Source organism: Pogona vitticeps, chromosome 4, assembly GCF_051106095.1.
Source record: "Pogona vitticeps strain Pit_001003342236 chromosome 4, PviZW2.1, whole genome shotgun sequence".
Lineage (NCBI taxonomy): Eukaryota > Metazoa > Chordata > Lepidosauria > Squamata > Agamidae > Pogona > Pogona vitticeps.
The window spans coordinates 215,348,502-215,369,769 of record NC_135786.1 but is presented as its reverse complement, the minus strand read 5'-3'; the positions used below and the strand labels follow the sequence as shown (position 1 = coordinate 215,369,769).

The 21,268-nt window shown below is 39.2% G+C and overlaps 1 protein-coding gene across 7 annotated transcripts in view; it reads right to left on the bottom strand.

Annotated features, from left to right (window-relative positions):
- Positions 1–615: 615 nt before the first annotated feature.
- The window catches only part of SPAG1 (sperm associated antigen 1), a 51,927-nt gene continuing 31,274 nt past the window's right edge, over positions 616–21,268 (bottom strand). For 4 of the 7 annotated variants that reach the window (XM_078393612.1, XM_020785335.3, XM_020785333.3 and 1 more), the window contains exons 14-19: positions 16,922–17,094; positions 15,809–15,950; positions 14,946–15,072; positions 11,110–11,274; positions 2,175–2,549; positions 616–2,062 (exon numbers count right to left, since the gene is read on the bottom strand). In XM_078393612.1, the coding sequence (XP_078249738.1) occupies positions 1,931–2,062; positions 2,175–2,549; positions 11,110–11,274; positions 14,946–15,072; positions 15,809–15,950; positions 16,922–17,094 (1,114 nt within the window). In that variant the 3' untranslated portion in view covers positions 616–1,930. Of the gene's footprint in view, positions 2,063–2,174; positions 2,550–3,322; positions 3,348–11,109; positions 11,275–14,945; positions 15,073–15,808; positions 15,951–16,921; positions 17,095–21,268 lie in introns of those variants that run through there. The other 3 variants (XR_013545343.1, XM_072999186.2, XM_072999188.2) reach the window with 3 other exon arrangements.

The following is a 21,268-nucleotide window of genomic DNA, read 5'->3' as shown; positions in this document are numbered from 1 at the left end:
CTGGGCGGTTTACAAGTTAAATATGCAGGCTACACATTGACACCCCACCCCCAGTAAGCTGGGTTTTCATTTTACTGACCTCAGAAGGATAGAAGGCTGAGTCAGCCTTGAGCCGGCTACCTGGGATTTGAACCCCAGGTCGTGAGCACAGTTTTGGCTGCAGTACAGCGGTTTAACCACTGTGCCATGAGGCTCTTACGTGGACTTAAATTGGTGGTGGACTTAAGTTAGACTTAAGATCAATTTAAGTCCACCACAAAATCTTGAGTTGATCCACAGAATATCACGTCTTCCTCCTGCTCTAACAATGGCACTGGAAGGAGACATTTATATTATTACTGCCACTGATCTTTTCTCAAATTGTCTAGCCACAGACATGAACAGAACTGAGGCAGCAAAGTTTATAAAGGACACTGAACTGTAGTGAAGGACATGTCATATCTTCTGATAGGAAAAAAAAAGTCAAAGTTGACATGTATAGATTAAAACCAAAGATTTAAAATGGCATGTATAGTAGCTGGGGTCTATATTAATGCAACTTCTTAGTAAAATACCTTGGGCACTCATAGAGTGCATATGAAATCTATGACATTAAGGGACCGTGGCAGTGAAAAGGCAGGATCACAAATATATTTATTTTTAAATAACTTTTGAAGATTCGTCAACGGAAAACATGTCAAATAGGTAAATTCTTTGTTAATCTATATATAACATTTGAATCAATGGTATTTAATCAAGGAAAGTTATGACAAAATAATACCACCTTCAAAGTGGTGCAAGTACCTGAGCAATGCCTTTCATAATAAAATTTGATATACACACTAACAATAAATAGCTCATCTCTGATTTACAAATATAATAGTCCTGTTGCTACTGCACATGTTTATATCATGAATACTGCTTCACATCTGCTATCCACTTGTAATACATCAGTTGTACAAAACATATCTTTACATCCCGAGAGGAAGTGGTACTAAAGAAAATGAAAGTACTGTATACCTTATTGCAATCAGACAGCAAATTACTAATGTAGCCATACTATTAAGCATGTAACTACACATTTTTAGTATCACTGGCACAAGATAAGGAGAAATGAACCAGAGTATTCCTTAAAAACAATGTTCAATGGGAGCCGAACTGTTTGACCAATGAGGTGGATGGCTAATAGAAGAGAACCTTGGTTTGAACCCTAACCCTAAAATGAGCTGTGCATACTGGTGGCCATCTCACTTAGCAGGAAAAAGTGAAGACTATGCAAACTACACTGAAAATCCCTTTTGCCACAAGCCTCACTGAAAGAAATGCATGTTTCACTAACAGGGCTTACACTGAAGATGTTGTCCATCAACTGTGCTGCATGTGAAAGGCCATTTCTCAAAAATGTCTTTAGAAGAATGCCTATATTACAAGAAAAAGCAATACAACATATATGTAAAATGAATAGCTATACACAATCCCATCAATACACCTCAAACTAGTGAGGCATATTTGAATTATCAGAGGAGCATACTGCTTTACTGGAGCTATTGCTAGAAGATTGTTTACTTGTAAATTGCCTCTCTGAACTGTGACCTCACTAGCTCATCATCTACTGTTTAAAAGAAGGGTTGTTCTCATTTCTGTTCTCTCTAAAAGGAATGTGCAAGTCTAAGTATTGTTTCCAACATCTCCCTTGGTACAAATGTGCAACACAAATAATGAGTGAACAAGCCTATTAATATACAGTAGTGTGTGTATACAGTGGTGGATAAAATATATACACAAGATGGAAGAACATACTCATTTAGTGTGCATGTAGAAAATATGCAGAGTATCCAACAGTCCAGATAAAAGACTGTTGTTACCCGCATGCAAGTCTGCATAGTTTATATGCCTTTCCTGCAAGCATCAAGAGATTCCATGCAACAGGTGAAATATAAAATGAAATTCGTTAAAGTTCAAAGTCTCTCTTAAGGCTCTCCAGATCATCTAAAGAATACTCTTGGTTTTGCTCTTTTGCAAGAGAATCAAACAGCTGTTGAACCTGTTCCACTTCATTCCTACTTAGAAGAGTCCGCACCATCTGAAAAGGGGAAAATGTGTATGGTTAGCAATGGTAAGATAGCATTAACTAACATGTCTTTATAATGTATATGCTTTGAAACAGTTTACAATAAAGACATATGGGTGCTTACCTTAAATCTTTCAGCTTTACTCAGATGGACAAGATGCTGGTAGACTAGGCCAAGATCCTGGCAAAATACATCTGATTGTAGGGCTTGGATAAATATTAAAAATATATCTCCTTCTAGTTTATTGCTCAGAAGTGCCGGCAGATCTTCTGGCTCAATCATTTTTAATAACTCTGCGCAAGCAGTGATGTCCTTATTAGTGTTCAAAATATTTAAAATTTGACCAAATTCATAGGCATTTGATGGTTTAGAAATTACCAGCCTTTCTGGGCTCTTCAATAGCACTGTTGTTTCAAACTTTCTTTTAGCATTGTGGTGATTTACTGTAGCACTTTCTGAAGCACTCATCTCTGTGTCCTCTTCCTCATGTTCATTTGCCTTCACAAACAAAGAAAAACAATCTAGCTGTTTTTATATATATATATATATATAACATTTAGCATTTCATAATTGCAAGAGCATAATTCCAGTGATTTAAAATGTCTTTCTAGAAAAAAATTGCAAATGGGACCAATAATTAAACTTGAAGTCATTGCTTCTGCCCTTTTGGGTTATGTCCTCCAAGAACATACTGATACAATGCTGGCACCTTCATTTTATGGAGAATGGTGGGATATAAATATTTTGAATACATAATATATGTGAACTAGGGATGGCACAAATTAAAAAATAAATGACCAAATTCGTTCAAAAATCCCTGATTCATCATTCATATTCACATGAACCAATGCCCCCAATGAATACAAATCAATAATTTGTTAGCATTTCTGATTCATATATCTGTTTGGCTATTAAATGGCCTCCCAAGCACATAGAAATGCCTAAATCAAAGAGCCGCTTCCCATAACTCTCCTCTACAATCCCTTCATGTTTGGTGAAGATTGGGTTGTATAACTTGGATGTTGCAAACCCAATCTTCACCAAACTTGGAGGGATTGTAGAGGAGAGTCTGTAGAAACTTCTATGTGCTTTCTGGTGGTTCTAGGTGTCTGGGAGAACTTTCCTGGGGGCCCCTCCTTGTGAGTGTATAACTCAGATATACAAAAAAATCACAACTGGCCATTACAGGAAAGAGCGGCTACCTACCTGTAACCATGGTTCTTCTAGTGGTCCTCTGTGAATCCACACAATTGGGTTGTTCTGTGCCTGCGCAGTAGCTCTCAGAAGTTTCTAGAGCTTAAAGATAATTGATTAGTGGGACGTTACCCCGTGGAATGGATGCTTCACCCACCCAAAGTCCCCTCAGTTCCTATAAGAGTCTGCCGCTGTCAAAAGGCTATATTAAAAAGGACAATGTGACAGACAGAGGGGAGGATGGGTGGGATGTGTGGATTCACAGAGGATCACTAGAAGAACCATGGTTACAGGTAGGTAACCTCTCTTTCTTCTTCGGGGTCTCTGTGAATGCACACAATTGGGTGACTGGCAAGCTCACTTACCAGATGGTGGGAAATCACGGTAGAAGAGAAGACAAAACAGCTTTGCCAAAGGCAGCATCATTTTTTGCCTGGTTGTTGAGACGGTAATGTCTCACGAAAGTCGATGGAATAGACCATGTAGCTGCACAGCAGATGTGAGGAGGCTCAACTCCACAGTGTAGTGCAGTAGAGGTGGACAACCCTCTAGTAGAATAGGCCTTCAAATGTTCAGGCGGTGTTTTGCCTGTCAATTCATATGCCAATGAAATAGTTTGAATAATCCATCGAGAGATAGTTTGAGGTGAACCTGGAGCACCTTTATGAGGACCATGGAAACAGAAAAAGTCATGGTGATTTTCTAAATTACTTAGTCCTATCAATGTAGAAGGCCAGATAGCATCTTATATCAAGCATGTGCAGCATGTGCTCAAGTGGTGTAAGGAGAAGGGAACAGAGTATGGCTGATTAAGATGAAATTCAGAGATAACTTTAGGTTAAAACGATACATCAAGATAGAGGGTTACTTTATCTGGGTGAAACTGGAGGAAAGGTAGGTTGGATCTGAGGGCAGCAAGTTCGCTAGTGCGTTTAGCAGATGTTATTGCTACGAGGAACAACATTTTCAGAGAAAGTAATTTAAAATTAGCAGTAGCCATTGGTTCAAAGGGTGGTCAAGTAAGTGCATTGAGAACAAGCTGTAAGGACCACTGTGGAAGAGGATGTTGATGTGACGGGCGAATATTGTGGAGTCCCTTGAGGAATTTTTCCAAAGTTGGGTGGGAAAAAAGCTTAGCAGAATCGGAATGAAGCGGCTGGTGCACCACAATAGCAGAGGTATAAACCTTCAAGATAGAATGAGATAGTCCGAGATGAAAGAGATGAAGGATAAAGGTAAGTACAAAGAAACAGGGATTGCAGGTAAGTTGTGGGAGTTGACAAAGGATAGGAAAACTCTCAATTTACTCCAATACAGAAGTTGAGTTGAAGTTTTTTGAGCTCGCTCAAATATGTCTCTTATGGTGGGAGTATTCTCCATGCTGTCAGGTTCAAAGGGTCTATGTCTGGATGGTTAACTTTCTTGTTGTCCTGGGTGAGAAGATTGGGTATCGAGGGGAGATGGAGAACATCTGTCGACATCAACCTTGGGTGCATGAAACATTGTTGTCGTGGCCACCACAGGGCGAGAAGTATGGTATTCGAGTGAAATTAAAGAAGCCGAAGAATGGTGCGTTGAATGAGTGGTATCGGAGGGAAGAGGTAGAGGAATTTGTCATTCCAATCTATCATAAAGGCATCTCCTAGTGAGTTCTTGCTGGTACCGGCACAGGAGCAATATCGGTGACACTTGGCGTTGGTCTTGGAGGCGAAGACATTGATGGACGGGAACTCCCACTGGTGGCAGAGAAGATCGAAAACATTGTCATCCAATGATTACTTGTGTGTTCTTGTGCTGAGGCGACTGAGATGGTCTGCAAGTTGATTGTTGTCTGTGGAGACGTGTACTGCTACTGGGAAAATGTGGTGTAGGTAACGCCACTCCCAGAGCTCGAACGCCAGGTATAGTAATGAGAGGGAGTGCATGCCTCCCTGTTTGTTCATGTAATAAAGGGCTGTTGTATTGTCTGTAGCCAGTTGTACAGCTTGCCCTGCAATGATGAGTAAGAAGGTGTGAAAAGCCTTGATGATTGCTAAAAGTTCAAGGTTATTTATGTGTAATAACTGTTCTTGTCTGTGATGCTGACAATGTGCCCCCCAGCCCGAGGGGCTGGTGTCGGTGCTGACTTGTATTGTGAGCTGAAGTAGTAGAAGGGGTCTTCCGACAAGTAGATGTGGAAGAAACATCCACCAAGTGAGCTGATGGGCAAGCTCGTAAGTCACTGTGAGACGCTTGGACAGGACGCCTGGCATGGGATCGAAGAGTGACAGATACCATGACTGGAGGGACCTCATTTTCAGCCAAGCATGTTGGATAATGGCAGTTGTGGAAACCATGAGACCGAGGAGGTGTTGGGTTTGACATGCTGATACCAAGGCTAGAAGTCAAAAAGGTTATATTGCTCTTATTAATTTGACCATCTTCTCCTTAAAGATGAAGGCCCTGACTTGTAGGGAATCGAAGTACACTCCAATATAATTGGCGGTTTGTGATGGTTCGAGATGGGATTTGGCAAGATTCACCTTGAGTCCAAGGTCTCGAAGCTTATCAAGAATGAATTGAGTGGTTCTGACGGCTTTGTGGTAGGAAGTGGCAACTATCAGCCAGTTTATATAAGGAAATATGGTGACACCTTGAAAATGGAGATAGGCTGCAACCAGTGCCATGCGTTTGGTGAAGGTCCTCAGTGCCCTAAAGAGACGGAATGGGAGGGAGCAGAATTAGTATGAGACGGTGTCGAATTGGAATCAGAGGAATTTGTGGTAATACGGATGGATAGAGACGTGAAAGTACGCGTCTTGAAGGTCGCTAACAACAAACCAATCCCCCTGTGAAAGGAGACTGATAATAGTGTTGAGCGTGAGCTTTCTGAAGCGTTTAGGCTGAATGAACTTACTGAGCTTTCAAAGGTCAAGAATAGGGCGGAGTCCTCCGTCTTTTTTCGGTACTGTAAAATATCTTGAATATCCTCCTTCATGGAGGGTGGATAGAGGGACTATATATATAGTTTGTTTTTGGAGAAGAAGGGAAATTTCTTGTTGAAGAGCCAATGAATACGGAGTTGTCCTAATGGTGCCAGAAGATGGAGTACATTTAAATTCAATAAAATAACCATTTTGAATAATAGAAAGAACCCACTGTTTGTTAGTAGTTCGACACCAGGAGTTGAGGAAAAGATGTAGTCTAGTTTGAAAGGAAGATGGAAAAGCTCTATGAATATTGCTTACCTTTTTTTTGTGGGCGTCGAAAGGGTTGTTGACGTGTCTGTTGTTATTGAGGACGGAAGATAGGTGTTGAAGATGTCGCCAGGCCGGAGTATGATCGATCAGAGATGGTGGCTTGTATGGTCAGTATGGATGTTGGTAGGACTGAAAAGGTTGCTGGAAGAATGGTTGTCTGCGAAATTGAGGGTGCTGATATTGGTAAGGCTGCTGTTGGGTATAATATGAACGTGCAGTCTTTCAGAGTTTATGAAGATTCTCTGTCACTTCATCAGTTTTTGCATTGAAGAGACCAACTCCCTCAAATGGAAGGTCTTCAATTCATGATCTGGCATAGTCAGAGATGCCCGCCGACCTCAGCATGACGTCTCAAGGCGATAGAGGTTGACATAGCCTTAAATGCGGCATCTGCATCACCTGAAACAATTCTCTGTTGCTTAGCTCTGTTGTGACCTCGGCATGGATATTTAGAGCTTCAGTTTTGGAAGCGTCCGGTGCGGCTTGAAGAATGGGTAGAATCTTATTCCACAACTGTCTGGTATGCACCCATTGTGGCCTGGTAATTGCCAACCCTCATAAGAAAGGATGTAAGAGAGTACAGGCGCCTCCCTAAAATGTCGAATTTTCTCCCTTCTTGGTTAGTAGGGGCTACCAATGTTTTGTTCCATGCTCTTGATTGATTAGATTCTACTATGATTGAGTTCACTGCGGGATGTTTAAAGAGAAAAGCTGTATCCGGACCATGGGTCTTATAATGATTCTCGGCACGTCTTGAAATTTGTAAAGATGAAGGGGCTTATCCCAAGATTCATTTACCAACTCGAGCATTGGAGGAATGAATGAGAGGCTAATTGGGGGGTGTCTTGTCTTGATTTAGTTCATCAAAGACCAAGTCCTTCTCCTGAGATGGTGGTTCTTCAACATCTAGTTCAAGGGATTTTGCCATTCGTGTGGCAAGCCGGGAGTAGGACGTGAAGTCCTCTGATGGAGAAGGCGGGTGGGTTTCAGCCATATTGGAAAAGGGAGTAGGCAAGTTCGAAGGTGATTCTTGAGAAGCATCAGAAATCTTGAACAGAAGGAGAGGATTCAGAAGATGGTAATCGGTGTGTAGATCTGACTGCTGATGTTTGTAATGGTGGTGGTGGGTGTTGAGTTGGAGGCCGGTGTGGTACAGAAGACTGTTCGATATCAGGAGGAGTAGGGGGAGGTCCTTTGTAAGTAGTAGTGACATGGAAAGATGTACAGGATGGTCTGGAACAGTGTTTGGTCCATTTAGATTGAGTTGGAGAAAGTGGAGGAGGGAGAGTTCGTTTGAGAGCTGATTTAGTACGGCTCGACATATGGTGGGTCAATGTCAGATATGCAGAAGGAGAACGATGTCAATGTCATGGTGGTGATGGTGATACGGAGGGTGAATATAGAGGTGGACAAACATACAGTGGTGCCTCGCAGGACAAAAACTCACAAGACAAATGGTTTTGGCTATAGGGTTGATGTCGCAAGACAAATGTTCCTATGGTGGTGCTTCGCAAGAAGAATGTTTTCTGTTTTTTGTTCCTGCCTCGTGTTTGCTGATTTTTATGTTTTTCTATTATGTTTAAAAAATTAAAGTTTTTTGATTGAATTTTTTAAAATCATCTTCACAATATGACATACAGTGGTGCCTCACAGGACAAAAACTCACAAGACAAATGGTTTTGGCTATAGGGTTGATGTCGCAAGACAAATGTTCCTATGGTGGTGCTTCGCAAGAAGAATGTTTTCTGTTTTTTGTTCCTGCCTCATGTTTGCTGATTTTTATGTTTTTCTATTATGTTTAAAAAATTAAAGTTTTTTGATTGAATTTTTTAAAATCATCTTCACAATATGTATGGCTTTAAAGAGCACTTAATAAACCCTTTGTAAACCAAATTTGACTTTGTTCTGACTTTTTGTGCCCATAGGAATGCATTAATTAGATTTCAGTGCATTCCTATGTGAAAACGCATTTCACAAGACAACATTAACCGCAGAACGAATTAAATTCATCTTGCGAGGCACCACTGTATCTCACTCTCTTGGGCTCATCGTAATAGATATGTTCAGTTGGATCCTCACGATAGTAGGGGTCATAATGGTAAGGATCCCCATAATCATCTCTGGCTGAGTAGCGAGTTGGTTCAGGATAGTTTGTTTGTTTGTTTGTTTGTTTGTTTGTTTGATTTATACCCCGCCTATCTGGACTACTCGTCAGAATTCCCTATCCAGGAGATCATGATGCACGGATGAGAGATGTCGTCTCTTTTGCCAGTGTTTGCAAGGAGAGTGTTGAGACAATTCCAAGCCAGAGATCTGAATAGGTACTGCCCGCCCTGGTGATCTAGGGCTTGAATGGGCCGAGACCAGACTGGAATGAATATCAGCCGGAGATAGGCCAATGCTCAGTGAGAGGCTAACAACTGAGGTTGCAGCCTGAGCCGGTGTCAAAGTAGGGTCATGTCAATTGGAGATAGAGTCCAGGCTAGATGATTCTTCAAGGATCAGAGATGGAATTACCGATTGAGGTGGATCTATATGAGTTGATTTGAAAGTTTTTTTGGTCTTTTTAGGTTTCGTCCTATCTTTCGTTTTCTTAGAAGAATCATCAGGACAAATCAGAGTTTTTAACGTGGACGTCGAGCCCGACCTCGAAGCCGACTTTGAATGGTCCTTCTGACGAGGGGAAGGAGTTGTAGGGCTTGAGGGGTTTCTCAATGTTCTGGACGTGGAGACGTCACTGGATCCATGGGGGTCAGATTAAGAGATTTTCCCCAGAGGTACGAACGAATTCTTTGTAGTCGCAGTTTAAGAGCGGGTTGTAGCGTTCCCCATTTGTTAGGTCAATGGTTCATGTTTTGTTATGTAATGGTTCATGCATAATGTTGCTGAGAGGCGGAGCCAAGAGAGATGCTATAAGAGGTGGAGTCAGAGAGTCAGAGTCAGTAAGAGTGGAGTATGAGAGAGAGGAGGGGATAGAGTGTGGAGTTTGGGAAATTCTGAGGTATGATTAGAGTTAGGAGTGTATTATCAGATAAAGGACTGATGTTAATAATAAATTGACTTAAAGAAATCCATGAATCACTATCAATAACTGTAATCAATAAACAAAAGTTCTATTTAAAAGACCTTGAAGTGTGAACCTGAATCTTCCTGAAGTAAGGGCGATTTAGTGATCACCTGCTGGCAGCAGCGTAAAAGAGGGGATTGTTTGCCTTCATGTGCTCTGAGCCTTGACAGTCAAGCAAGGGGCACGAGGGGTGAACAGCACAAAGGTTTCGTTAAGTTTTTTACATTTGGGGCAAGAGTGTGTTTGATGCAATGGTCATGAATGTCAGTGAGCGGGATCTTATTTGTGCAGAGCATGGACCACTTGAAAGGCCCTGGAAGGGTCATAAAAGCTAGGAAAAAGGGAGAAGGGAACAGTAGTTGGGGGAGAAAAACGCAGGAAGAAAAAAAAAACTAGATTTGGATAATCTAAAGGGGAGAACATAGAATAAACAGGGGAAACATCCAACAAAAAAGATGATTGAAGAAGAAATAAAGGAATGCTCTCAGAAATACAATGACTCTAATGTTCTGAAATAGGTCCAGATGAAGTGGTGGCTAAAAGGAACTGAGGGGAGTTTGGGTGGGTGGAGCATGTGCTCCACAGGGGAACATCCGACTAATCAATTATCTTTCACCTCTAGAAACTTCTGAGAGGTCCTGCACAGGAACAGAACAACCCAATTGTGTGCATTCACAGAGACCACGAAGAAGAACCACGTACAGTAACTTCAGAAAGATTTCCACACCTTCTTTTCGTCATTTCCTCTTTATCTCCTATTCCTCTTCTATTACATCTTTCTAGTTTGTATGCTTGATGGCAGTAACTGTTTATGTCTACTTATAAACCATTTTTAGAACTTTGGAACTGAAGAACATAATTTATTTTAATGTAATGTACAGTATGTACTAGGTCAATCACCTGGCAGCTAGTAACACCGTAACAACAATAAAGGATCATTTTTAATGGAGCATAACCTAGAACACCCTAAGCAAAATCCAGCCTAATGACCTGGTTTCCATTGTATGCTCTGAAAGAGCCCTAAAACTGCTATTGCACAATCCACATAATATACAAATTGTATGTGAGTTTTGAAAAAAATACTTGGGAATTGTTGCACCAAATTTCATATGAATCTATCTATCTATCTATCTATCTATCTATCTATCTATCTATCTATCTATCTATCTATCTATCTTATATATTGCCCACATTACTCGAAGGGCTCTGGGCGCCTTACAACAATTAAAATACAGTAAAAAAGATAAAACAATTAAAATATATACTCTAAAAAATGCCATCAGGACCCACAGTTGATATTATTTCAATTAAAAGCCTTCTGGAACAGGAAGGTTTTGACTGGGCACCAAAATGTCATCAGCGCCAGCGCCAGATGAATCTCCATTGGGATGGCGTTCCATAGTCTGTCCCTTTGTCTACAAGGCATCCCTCTTACCTCCTTGAGAGACAGCTCTTTCAAAAGGGCCCCCTGGCTAGATCTTAACTGCCTGGTAGTTCCAAAGGGAAGACTAGATTTAAGAGTAAGTTAGGCTTCTCTGCTTTTTTAAAAATGGAATACCTCTTGTATTTCAATTTTTTTCCTTTGCTTTTCTTGCTTGTTGTCTGTAACTTCCTTTTTTAGTTTAAGCAACATAGTTACTTCTTGCAGCTCCTTACTTGCTTCAGCAATACTTGGATTTATTAGAAGAACTTTAGTCAGATCATCAATACTGGCTTTGTAGTTCTGAAATGTAAAAAAGTAAATTATTGCCTAAATAAACTAAATAACATAGGTTACAGTACTTGTAAATAGTCAGGAAAAAATATTAAGATAACAAAGACTTTGTGATAAGAATTTAGGCTAGGATTACTGAATTTACAGATGTGTCCCAGCTGTTAGACTAGTGGTTGAATCGTCTTGGCGGGTGTAGGCAGCACATAGCCCATAAATTATATCTACCCCAAAGCTTCCCAAATAGCTGCAATGCTGAATTTCATGCCACCAAATGTTATTGGAGCCATAAAAGAAAGAATAAAATACTTCCTTTAAAAGTTTTTTCAGTTTGTCACTAAGATTCACAGAGAAATTGGGTAGCTGCCAATTAAAATTAGTGTTTTGTGTGTGTTTTAAGAGAGCCCGAACCCCTAGCTTATCATTGAAATTTGGCAGCACAGCAGCGGCAGACCACAAGCTATCAATAAATCCTCACTAAGCCTCTAAGTTGGCAGTATTTCCTGTTTTTATATGCCCACTAGTATGGTGATGGAATAGGTTGCTATCCAGAATTCTGTTTCACATGGAAAAGGGAAATGATGGCTGCCTTTGTTTTTCATCCCAACCCTCACTATCCATGTAACCTATAGAAGTATGGTACCACCCAAGCAACTGGGAATTTTATGAAGGAAGAATCATTTGAGACTATCAGAAGGCCCTTAAAAGTGGTTCCCAAAGAAAGCATTTAGATAAAAAAACTGAAACAAAATCAAGGCTGAGGCAGTTTTTTTTCTGCAAAGCATCAATAAGAAAAGGTATGGAAACAGTGCAGCCAAACAGTCTGTATTCTTTCAATTCTTCACATGATTTGTAAGACGAATGTGATAGTATGGTTCTCAGCATAACTTTATCTTTATGATAAAGAGAATGTTATGTATATTGCACTGAATTTATTCAAGTATCAACTAGAGAAGGTGAAGCCTTATGTCTGAGTGGGTACAAATGCATAAGGCGTTTGTCTGTATGGACTGGGAGCAGGGCAGTTTCGGTGTAGATGGGTTTTACACATACAATAGACTACAAAATGATTGTTGAAATTTACTGATTACCTTATAAGGCATCCACTCCAGTAATTTATTTAGACCTTCTCATTTGTTTTACTCACTTTGCTATCAGCACTCCCATATAAGGTACCCACAGAACTGTATATTATGGGGCAGTGTATAAATATTTTAATTAAGCGATAAAAACAAAATGAAATGCTATGACACACTTCAAAGAAATTAGTGGCTACATATTGATATACAGTGGTGCCTCGCATAGCGATCGCTCCATTTAGCGACAAAATCACTTTGAGACACTTTTTTGCAATCGCAAAAGTGATCTATTTGCGATGTTCCCTGTAGGGGACTTTCGCTTTGCGATGATTGGTTCCCTGCTTCGGGAACCGAGCATCGCAAAGCGATGATTTTTTAACAGCTGATCGGCAGTTTTAAAATGGCCACTGGGTAAACAAAATGGCCGCCCGCTGTTTTCTGGGATGGATTCCTCGCTTATCAGGCAGCGAACATGGCTGCGCTATGGTGGATCTTCGCTGAACGGTGAGTTTCCAGCCCATAGGAACGCATTGAAGGGGTTTCAATGCGTTTCTATGGGCTTTTTTATTTTGCATTGCGACGTTTTTGTTCTGCAGCGATTTTTGCGGAACGAATTAACGTCGCAATGCAAGGCACCACTGTATACGTACGATTGATATTAATCCATTCTAGTTATGAGCAGCTCACAATAAAATGAAGATATCATTTACCTACTTGACTATCTACTTCAAAATCCTCTTCTCTCAAGGAACTGTATGTACATGTTTGCATGTAACTTATGAATAGTACTTATACATATTCTTCAAGTTGGAGAAGGGGTTGCCTTCTATGATGAAATACAACCTATCTACTACATTCCTTGCAACATCCATTTACTCTTGGCATAATAGAGAGTGCTTACTGGGGGTAGGGTTGGAGAAAGTGTTCTGTAAAGTATGGCATGATCCTAAATGATAGCAGGGCACAGCTAAAATTGCCCTTCTTACTTCTCTACTCTGTTTTCAGGCTACAAATTGAGAGAACCCTTTCAGTGGTGTTTGAGGTGGTGGGACAACACAAATAGCAAAGCATTCCACCCTTGCTTCACCGTATAAATAACATGACGAAAGAAGTGCATGCTGTGATACTTGGGGAACCAAGCAACAGTCCCCATTTTCCAGCACTCTATACAGGAGACAATGAAACTGAAGGAGCACAGCAAGACAGGAAAAACCACCTCATTAACTCCAGTGGAAAGAATGTTTCTTCATTTGTCCTGGGGGAACAGGATAAATGTAACCACAGACCTAGTTTTAAGAGTGTTTTCTCAGTCATTACACGATCTGAGATCACCTGGACACTCCTAGCGAGGAGCCAGGGACAAGAGCATTGGAGAAGCAGTTCAGTGAAGGTGGAACATTAACAGTCAAGAGCTATGGGGAGGCATGTTGGAGGGAGAGAGCCAAAAAAAGACACATTGGGAATTTTATTTCAACCTTTATCAGTACCTCAACCTCATTTTTTGTTCCTTACTTTCACAGGTGACAATACAACTTATCTTACCTATTTGTCTCAGTTATTCTCTCATAGTACAGTGGTGTCTCACAGTACGACATTAATTCGTTCCAACAAAATCGCTGTAGAACGAAAACGTTGTAATGCGAAAATAAAAAGCCCATTGAAACGCACTGAAACCCCTTCAATGTGTTCCAATGGGCTGGAAACTCACTGTCCAGTGAAGATCCTCCATAGGGCGGCCATTTTCGGTGGCTGTCTTGCGAGGAATCCATCCCTAAACACAACGGTGGGCCATTTTATTTACCCGGCAGCCATTTTGAAACCGCCAATCAGCTGTCCGAAAATCGTCGTTTTGCGAAGAATTGGTTCCTGAAGCAGGGAACCGATCATCGCAAAGTGAAAAAACCCCATTCAGACCATCGTTTTGCGATCGCAATTGCTATCGCAAAAAGATCATCGTAATGCAGTTTTATCGTAATGCAGGGCAATCGTAAAGCGAGGCACCACTGTATTATGATTATTATAATTGGTCCTTAAATGGAGATTAGTCAATTCATGACTCAAACAAAAAAGACTCCTTTAACAAGTCATCACATCTGAACAAGTTGGTTAATCTTTCTCTAAATGTTGCTACATGGTCTGTCTGCAGATGGATTTCTAAAACTGCTTCTCATCACCTCAGAATCTCCATCTCTGACGAAAATGCCCCCAAGACAACATGTTCCATAACTCTCCTGACTCTTGGTTTCTGTTGCACTTCATCTTACATTGTGGCTAGCAACAGAGGGGCTCTGGGTTCTTAACTTTCTCTGCCAGTAAAGGAAAAAGCTATGGTAGTATTTATTATGGTCAGCACAGTACATGGCCAAGAGGTCCTCCACAAATGACACACCTGATTCATACCCAAATTCTCACCCTCAGTCAACCAAAATCTGCATCATTCATGTTCTTCTTCCCTTCTTTAAAAAAAGTTATCTTCATATTTAGAGCTCTCTCTTTTTGTTTATTTAAACATGACCTTCCACTTCTGTTGCACTTACATACTTTAAATATCTATGATTACTGTTAAAATGAGCAAATGACAGGCAGGCTGCTGCCTTTCCTTACCTTTAATCCTTTGTGTGCTAGAGCTCTTCTGTATAAAGCTTTTATATTTGAGTCATCTCTATGAAGAACATAATCACAATCCTTTTCGGCCTGTTCATACTGAAACAGCTTTAAATAACAAAGGGCCCTAATACATTCCAGAAAAAAAAACATATTGTAGCACCCACAAGTCCTGGAAACACCTATTAAATCTACTATATGTAAATGAAGAGATGGATAAAAGCACCTATGCAGTTTGGTTTGAAAGGCAACATACAGATTATCTGCCCAAAGATTTTATAGTCCACCTTGAATTTAAAAACTACAAATATTATGAGGGCAGACTAACAGGTAACACAGATTCTCTCCCATCAGAGGTGCAACTGGCCCAGTTCTTCCTTGGTTTTAGGAGGCAAGGGCTGGCTCTTTTCACAAGCCTTTTCATAGCCTTGCCCCAGATTAAGTAATTTTAATTAATTTTTTAAAAATTTGTTTCCTGTTTTTTGACTACTTCCATTCCAAATTTGCCAGCTGCCTATTAATTTATTATTTTAATTTTATTTATTTATTATCGATACAGAAAATATAATAGTTCTACCATGATCCTTTTTCTGAATTTTCTGACTTTTTTTTCTTTTGTTGTTTTTATTTCAATTATTATGCTATTTTCATGTTCCTCTGTTAGCCACCCAGAGTAGTGGCTTTGCTATTAGTTGAGCAGGACAGAAATGTAAGTAAGTAAGTAAGTAAGTAAGTAAGTAAGTAAGTAAGTAAGTAAGTAAGTAAGTAAGTAAGTAAGGGATACAACCCATTTCCCAATCAAATTAAAGATAAATGCTAATGATTTGAATGAAGGTGATTACAGATTTTAGAGGTCTTCTTACCTGTTAGTATAGACTGTCAGTTCCTGGGAATTTAACTTTATGCACTCATTATATTTCTTTAATGCTTCTTCAAAGTTACCTTTTTTCACAAATTCATTCCCTTTGTTCTTAAGAATCTTGAACATTTCGTCTGGGTTTTCACCTGTTTCCCAACACAGGTAAAGAGATGTCCATTCACTAATAGCAGTCTTAAACAGACACAATCTTATTGTACTAGCTTTGTATCACTCAGAAAGCAGGACTGGAATTCACAGAATATGTGCTTCTTCATTCATTAAAGCACAAGTGAGGAAACTTTCTGACTTAAAATTCACATTCCTTTGTGGCTAATTTTTCTCCGATTGCATGCCAAAGATGGATGCTCCTCTGCAAAAGTGAGTAGGATCAGAGCAAGAAGTAGATAAGGCTAAGTTTAAGTGAGCATGTCAATTCATGAGCACATAAATGCAACACAAACAGATGAAAATGAACCTCCCACTTCATTTCATCATTAGGCTTGGAAAAGGTCTCTTCAATGAACCTAGTGGGAGTTTTTTAGAACTCTAATTTTGTATGGGGTTGTTTTCAATTAAGTCACAGCATGCAGGCATAGGATTTGCAAATTCCTGTCACCACTGTATGCATATGGGCAGGGTGGGAGCAGGCATGTTGATGTCCATTCGCTGCTACACTTCTCCATTACTTTCTCTGGTATAGTCTTGCTTCCAACCGCAAAAGTAGAAAAAAATGTTCAAAGAACCAAACACTGGTCAGGTGTACACATTTGGCAATTAAATATGTAGTTCAAGGAAGTTGAGCTAAGATATTGGCTGAAAAAGTAGAAAAAGAAAGGTGGGGAGAGAAAAGCTATTCTAGTTCTTGCTTCTAGAGGCAGCCTTTTGAATTCTGCCTGGAGCAGCTCTAGGAAATGTTCTGAATTTCTGGACATGTTTTGTGACAGGAAGGCTGGAAACTCTAGCTTGTACGTGAAAGTTACATGAACCTCTTTGCATACTAACCCATATTCTCAAATATAGCTCATGTCTTTCTCAATAAAAGTTCTAACAGTCATTTCTATTAAAACAATAACCTACATAGCAAGTGTTTTAAATCACTCTACACTGAAATACATACTAGAAATCTGTAGATGATCTCCATGCCTTGCTGCAAATTCCCTCTGCTTTGTCTCTGAAGTAAAGTTTTTACCATCCCACCAGTGTAACTGAGCAGACGCAGGAACAACAGGTATTGGGGATAACTTCTCCCTCCAGTTTGGGCCATCTTGATCTATCAAAGTTCTTGTTATTCTAAAAAAAATGGAAGTTTTTTAAAAATTAAATTAATAGAAGATTATTCCCATAGAGAAAAAGTCAAAACAAAGACAATTTAAGGAGCACTATACTGTATTGTTAAATGATATATTTTAATTTTTAAACATTTATTGTACCTACCCATTTTTTGTTTAGAATGAACAAAGCATTTCCATTGGCTATTCAGCCTTTTAACACAGATTCACTCACATACAAGCTTTAACATTTCAACACAGCTTTTAAGCTTGTACTGCAGTGGTTATGAGATAAAAGATCTCATTCAAATCCAGTAAACTGGGTAATATACACAAATTAACCTGGATTTAGTCAGATTCCTCTCTTATTTTGTAAAGCTGGAGAATATTACTAGAGAGGAGTGTGAGTTTCATCTCTGTTAGTTTCTTACAAGAATTTCCCCAAAGTCACAAAGTTTGAATAAGAAAGACAGTGAAACAATTTGTCTCTGAAGTATGAAAGTTTTGTTTTAGTTAAGTTTTACTCATAATTTTTAGAAGCTGACAGAAAACAGAAGTGATAAATGTTCCCTTTAACAGCATTATTTTAGGAGCACAACAGAGGAAAGCATTCCAATGTCTTCTAAAAGAGCATTTTTCATGTATATATACATGTTCAGGTCAAGTTTAAACAGTCCAGAAACAAATACTTTGCAAGCTGCAAAGGAATTACCAGCAGGAGGAGAAGGAAGCAGTTGAAATAAGGAGACTGGCTACCAGGAAAGCAGGAGTAATAAGAGGTGAAGCAAAAGGGTTAGTCAAGACCTAGAGATTTGGGGGGAGGAAGTTATCACCTTAAGAATAACGGAACATAAAGAACAAGCACTCAGCCAGAATGTATTTGAGACAATTTTGAAACTGTCTAAATGGAAACAAAATGAAAAGCAGGGAAATCAAATGTTATGCCATGCAAGTTTTGCATTATGTTTCAGATGAGATTACAAAATAAAACTTTTCATATCAAATGCTGAACATAATTTCTGTTTATCTAAACATTACACTTAAATACATCATGCACTCAAGAAATGATGCGTATGTCATTAATGTTGTACATCTCTCTAGAAAACATAAAATAAAGCATGAAATTACTTACATGTGCAGACATTACTTACAAGCAATTCTGACAAAAAGTGATCTTAGTTTTGATATTCAAAGAAAAAATACTGCCTAGAATACAGATGAACAGGAGATAGACAGCAGTCCACAGAAGAACCACTAGTTAACAGATAGTGGGATCCACCTAAAACTGGGCTTCTTCCAAAGGCACTTTTCGTGTTCTTAATCAAGAGTGCCTACAATATAGTATCTTACTATAGACTACCTATGCCTTAGCTGTTAAGAGATGGTAGGTGGGCACTTATTTTATGAACTTCTAAGTGAACCACAAAGGTTATTAAAAAAGAAGAACATGGAATAATACTAGGCTTAGAGTACAATACACAGTTCAAGATGCCCTGAAGTAATTTTTATAATCAGCAAATGACAGCAACATGTCTTAACTGTTTGAAGATTAGATACTCCATGATTTTGTGAAATGCATGAAAAACAAAAACAAAAAGGGCCCATATTATTTATTATAGAAATGCTAAACTCTTAAAAAATGGAGATGATGGCACATTAAAATCCCAAGATGTCATGAACTTATGCTATTCTTTAGATAAACTATGAACAATTAACAGTTAAAGATTATTGTAAGAGTCATATATTTTATAGAATTTACAACCACAAGTGAGTGGCTAGAGTTAAGCAGTATGGAAACAGGGAAGGTTAGCTGACCCCGGGCTTGTACGGCTGTTGAGAAGCTACATCCTTGCATTATATTATATGCTTAACGACTGGCACTTAGAGGAAGTAGTGGTACTTAAAGCAGTACTTAAAATAGCATAGTCAGAGAGAGGTAACCTATTGTAAAGGCTTCTGTAATTTCACAGAGAGTGTAAATCATCTGGGCAAAACACTAGAGATTTAACGTATTTGGAGATTCATACTACATTAAATTATTTTGTCACTTCATCAAACAAAGCAATTAAGTGTATTTTTTTCATAAATATATGAACCACGTGGTTTAGAATGTGTGGACTCTGAAAGCTAAATTCACAGCAGATCTCAGCTCCCATATTCTGCTCCCTCAGTACATCCAAATGTAAGCCCTTTCATACCCACATTTTATTTATTCATTCATTTTGCATCATTTGTAGGGTATTATTTTTCTGGTGAGGGGACCCAAGGCAGCTCACAATGTTAAAATAAATAAAAGTCAAAAGACAATAAATTACAGATTAAACAGTTATTAAAAAAGCTGGATGTATAAGAGGTCTCTCACACTTTGAGGGATTCATCCTTCACCTTATCACATCTCACCCCATTCCACAGGGTCATCTGACTACCATTGCATTATTTCCACGGAACTGGAGTGGCTGTTATGGGAAGCAAGGACAGGGAATTTTGCTTCTCCCAATCCATTTGCATGAACCAACATCTGTCTCCAACCTTGGCAAAATAAGAGTTCCTTCCACACCATACCAAAGCAAATAGGGTTGTTCAAGAGAAATGGTTTGTAATTTATGACCAGAACACTGAGTATTAGGAAAAGTAATAGACATACAGAGACATTTACATCTGAAAATAGTCTAAAGAAGAAAGGGTTCCCCAGCAATTATTTTTACACTCTATGCATTCTAGCACTCTTAATTACAGCACAGTTAGAATTCTGTAGGTGAACTCTAATGTAAAACAGTATCTTTATCCATAAAGTTAGAAAAGATTACCTGTATGATTCATGATTTATTAATTTCTATAAGGCTCTACCACAAAACCCTAATTTACTATCTCATTGTGACATAATAATGGCCCTCAACTCTTAAAGGCCATGAGGAGGAGTTCAGATTCTAGTGAGTTCAACTGAATTACTAAGACTTTGAGTATGGTCCTGGTGGCAGATTACACATCTACCATTCCAGCTTCCCACTACCCTTCCTAAACTGTGGTGCCCAAAACTGGACACAGTATTATTCATCAGCTTTCATACCCACTAATAGCACTTCTGGCTTGGATTTTCAGCGATGCCTGAAAATCCAAAGAAGTATCATTTTTATATGATTTGATCATCATACAAAAATAAACAATATTAGCATTTTGATATCCAGAATAATTCACATTGACTTTAATGTCATGGAAAATAATGCAAATCAAATCGACCCAATTCTGGAGCATTTCCTGTATTCTTTGTCAATGTAATCAAACCTTCAGTCATTCTGTGTAAATGGTGAGAAAGAAGGGACAAAATAGAATTCTGCAGAATTGCAGAAGCTGAAAGTAATTCACTAAGTCAAACACATGGAACCTATCATCCAAGAATAATTTTAAACACTGGAGAATTGTCCTCCACCCACCCCAGCCTCTGAAAAATTCAGCAGAACTAAAACTCTTCCATTTACTTTCTGGTGTAGGTAAACTATTCAGGCAGACTCTTCTGCAAGACCAGACCAGAAAGCAGACTAAAGCCCTATTCAGGCCTTATGCAACCTAGCAAGGAAAACATAATTAGAGAACATCTAGCCCTGCATTTATAGCATTTTTCATTATTTCAGCATTTGGTCTGAACAAAGGAAAAGATTGTGCTTGTGTATAGGCTCTACATGCATCTGGAAAATCTGGATTCCTGCTCAAATGTAGCAAGTATCTTAAGATGGGATCCAGTTTTGAAATTGTGAAGAACACAACAGTAGAAGGCACAGGACTGTCTCACTGGGTTGTGTAACATCTGAATATTGTTTAAAAGGATCTTGGAACTGGGTCAGCCAACACATGATAAAGCAAGTATTAACCAATGCAGCAGTCTGGACAAAAGCCAATCACAGTCCACCCAGTATAGCTGTTTCAGCAAAGACCTTACTACGGCTTCCTTTAGGATAGTCAAATCTCTGCCTTCCTTTAAAGAAGCATGCAACCAACCAATACTTCCACCTTTGCCTGCTTTAATTTACCAGACTGTATTAGCAAGATTAAAGACTGTCAGTACATAATGGGCCTGTTACATCCATGCTCTTCATCCATAACCTCAAGCTGAAAGGTCACCAAAGTAATACAAAAAGCAGAAACTCTATACAACTACTGTGCGCTCTAAGTTGAAACAGATATAAATGACTATCCATGAA